Source organism: Sinocyclocheilus anshuiensis, unplaced genomic scaffold (genome assembly GCF_001515605.1).
Source record: "Sinocyclocheilus anshuiensis isolate Anshui unplaced genomic scaffold, SAMN03320099.WGS_v1.1 scaffold1993, whole genome shotgun sequence".
Taxonomy (NCBI): domain Eukaryota; kingdom Metazoa; phylum Chordata; class Actinopteri; order Cypriniformes; family Cyprinidae; genus Sinocyclocheilus; species Sinocyclocheilus anshuiensis.
The window spans coordinates 2580-6094 of record NW_015540847.1 but is presented as its reverse complement, the minus strand read 5'-3'; the positions used below and the strand labels follow the sequence as shown (position 1 = coordinate 6094).

At 34.7% G+C, this 3515-nt stretch overlaps 1 protein-coding gene across 2 annotated transcripts in view; it reads right to left on the bottom strand.

Moving 5' to 3' along the window:
- LOC107687618 (calcium-independent phospholipase A2-gamma-like) overlaps positions 1–2781 on the bottom strand; it is a 24993-nt gene extending 22212 nt beyond the window's left edge. The window contains exons 1-3 of one of the 2 annotated variants that reach the window (XM_016485013.1): positions 2595–2781; positions 2460–2517; positions 1284–1481 (exon numbers count right to left, since the gene is read on the bottom strand). In XM_016485013.1, the coding sequence (XP_016340499.1) occupies positions 1284–1481; positions 2460–2517; positions 2595–2749 (411 nt within the window). In that variant the 5' untranslated portion in view covers positions 2750–2781. The remainder of the gene's footprint in view (positions 1–1283; positions 1482–2459; positions 2518–2594) is intronic. The other variant, XM_016485014.1, reaches the window with a different exon arrangement.
- Positions 2782–3515: the final 734 nt, after the last annotated feature.

Here is a 3515-nt window from a genome sequence, read left to right as displayed (position 1 = left end):
CCGTCTGCAGTTTGCTAAAGATCATGTGGACAAGCCAGAGGAATACTGGAGAAATGTTTTGTGGATGGATTAGACAAAATAGAACATTTTGGTTTAAATGAGCAGCGTTATGTCTGGAGAAAGAAAACACTGCATTCCAGCATAAGAACCTTATCCCATCTGTGAAAAACGGTGGTGGTAGTATCATGGTTTGGGCCTGTTTTTCTTAATGAGGAAAAAAAATTAACTTAAATGATTTTAGCAAATGGCTGCAATATAACAAAGAGTGAAAAATTGAAGGGGGTCTGTATACTTTCCGTACCCACTGTATATATATATATATATATATATATATACCTTGCCACGTGTACTGCGTTAGGCTAACCGAGACTTGTCATTTGCACTTATATATTGTTGCTCTTTTGTTAGTTTTGACTGCTTTTATTGTCCTCATTTGTAAGTCGCTTTGGATAAAAGCGTCTGCTAAATGACTAAATGTAAATGTAAATATATATATATATGCACACACAGTACTGCGCAAAAGTCTAGGTTTCTTGAAGCGTCTTGGAGACGTTGACACAGTTCTTCTGGATTTATTCTGTCTCAGTTTGTTCTGTTTCTTCATGTAATCGCAGACGGACTGGATGATGATCAGATCAGATCTCTGTGTGCAGCACTGGCTGTTATTCATACAGAAATCTCACTGCATTATTACAATTAATGGCAAAAGGAATGAATGAGTGAAAGGATTTTTTTTTTCACTCAGTTACATAAAATAATATATGTGCCTATTGTTTATTATTATGGTTACACTTTACAATAAGGTTCATTAGTTAACATTAGTTAACTACTTTAGTTAACATGAACTAAGAATGAACAACACTGCTACAGCATTTATCAACCTTCATGTTCATTTCAACATTTACTAATGCATTATTAAAATCAAAATTGTGCTTGTTAACATTAGTTAATGAACATTCACAATTTTCATTAACTAACATTAACAAAGATGAATAAATACTGTAATAAATGTATTGTTCATTGTTTTTTAATGTTTGTTAACACATGAACTAACATAGACTAATGGATTGTAAAGTGTCACCTTTATTAATTATTGTATTTTCTATCTTTTATTTATGTTCATCTATTTTCATTATCAATGTTAATGACAGTTTTTTTTGTGTATGTATGCGTTTTATTTTCATTGTTAGCACTGTTTAGTCTCTGCTGCTGTATAGTTCATGATCGTTTGCCGTGGCGGGACTCTGTGTGGTTTGGCTGTGCGTCATCAGGATTGGTCGTACCTGGTGCAGGTCGTCTCCCAGAGCGAACTCCTGGAAGTATCCCGGCGCCGCAGATGAGGCTCGGATGGCCTCCCACAGCCGGTGTCTGCAGGAGCCGCGGTAATGCGACCGCACCCCGACCAGCAGGCTGTAGTTCTTGAAGACGAAGGCCTTCACCGGAGGAGCGTGGTTCACCACTGTGCTCACAGCCGCCACCTGCTGGACAAACACAGCATTGCACTGATCACAGCAGGGCTGCTCCGCAGAGCCCAAACACCAGCTCCCCAACATCAACAGAGCAAGAAAACTATTCACATTACACACATGTGGAAAATATTATGTGGAAAGTATTTAGTTTATATTACATTATATTCAGTTATTTTAGTATCGCTGATACCATTAGATTAGTTTTTTTTTTTTTATATATATATTTTCCATTTTCAACTAAATTTTATTTAAAGTTTGAGTATTTTTTTATTTATTTCAGTTTTAGTTTTTAGCTATTTTAGTACATCAAGTTGAAAATAATAAATGAAAATAATAAATATTTCCTTGGCAACTAGCTGAAATAAAATAAGTTAAATATAAAATGAAAATTATAAAATATATATTTTATATTCATTTTATTTTTCAGATTTACATTATATATTATATTATTATTTTACATTATGTTTTCATTTTTATATATTTTTTGTTTTTTATTTAGTTTCATTTTAGTTTATTTTATTCAAATAACAAAAATGTGTTTTATAGTTTTAGTTATATATTAATTGGTTATATATTTAGTTATGTAACTATAATAACTTGTATTATGATGCTTCTTTTTCCATTCACACTACTGTTAAAATATTTACTTATTATTAATCTAATATTTGTATTTATTTTAATCAAAATGTTTATTTATGTATTTCGATCTTTAATCATTTTTATTATTTATTCATGTTTTACATTTTTATCACAGTTTTCTCTAAACTTTTTCCCGGACCCCAGTTTGAAAACCCCTGCAATAAAGGACAGATGTTTATTTATTTTAACCAAATTTTTATTTATTTATGTATTTTAAAGATGTTTATTTTTTGTTGCTAACACAGTTTTTTCATTTTTCTTTAATTATGTATTGTTTCTCATTACTGATTTATTTTTCCACACAGTTTTTCTCCTAGCGTTTCCCCAGTTTGAACCCGGCTGACTTCGTACTTTGGGACAGTCGGGGTCGCGAGCCATCTGGATCAGCAGGTCCGAGCCCATCTTCTCCCTGTGTGGAGGTTCAGAGGTTCAGTACAGGGAGCTTTCAGGAGACAGCAGACATCCCTGCAGCTTTCTGACACTCACTTCAGCACTTTCTCCCAGATCTGGCGGTCGTAGAAAGCGTGACTCCAGCTCATCTTCACCATTCCCACGATCAGGTTCTGCTTGAAGACGTCTGAGCTCAGCGTCCTGTAGAGATCCTCACAGTCCTTCAGCGGGATCTGGAAGACACCCAGCATGAAGCCCAGGATCGCACCTGATGAGAAACAGGTTAAAGCTACATGTTCTCTCAATCAATTCAACATCTGTACAATCACACTCAATTAATCACTGTTAAAATACATCATTATCAGTAATAAACAGGAAAATAACAGTGTTAACGTTGCAAAATTCATTGATTATGCACAGTGCCGATCCTAGACTTCTGGGGGCCCTAAGCAAAACTTTGCCGAGGGGGTTCTGTCTGTGCGTTAATTAAACAATTTAGCCTATAATCGCCTACTATACAGAAACCGATTAAAGCAATCAAATAAAGCACTGCACAGACTTCACCATATCAATTAATATAAATAAACTGATTCATAACAAAGTTATGAACAATATTCAGTGAAGAGCAGTGAATAATTCTCTAATTTTCTTTTGTTGATTAACAGATGATGACAGACAGCAGCAGGTTTATACAGTAGGATGTACAGATACTGACTAGCATTCCAGTACTTTTCAAACTGTTTATTTTCACTAAAGACATAAATGACTGTGTTTAGTGAAAACTCACCAAGATGGATATTTTGACATATACAATGCGCAAAGTAGCCTATATGTGTCCATCTCGTATTGTGCAAATGCAAAGCGCTGGGTGATTTGAATTCTTTTTTCAAGTATCAAGCAAGGCCAGCAGGAGACTGTATATGACACGATACATGATGTGACTGATCTGGATGTTACGTAGAAAGGGCAACAGCGCACCGCATTAAGGAAAGGAACATTCATGTTTTCATAACCGCT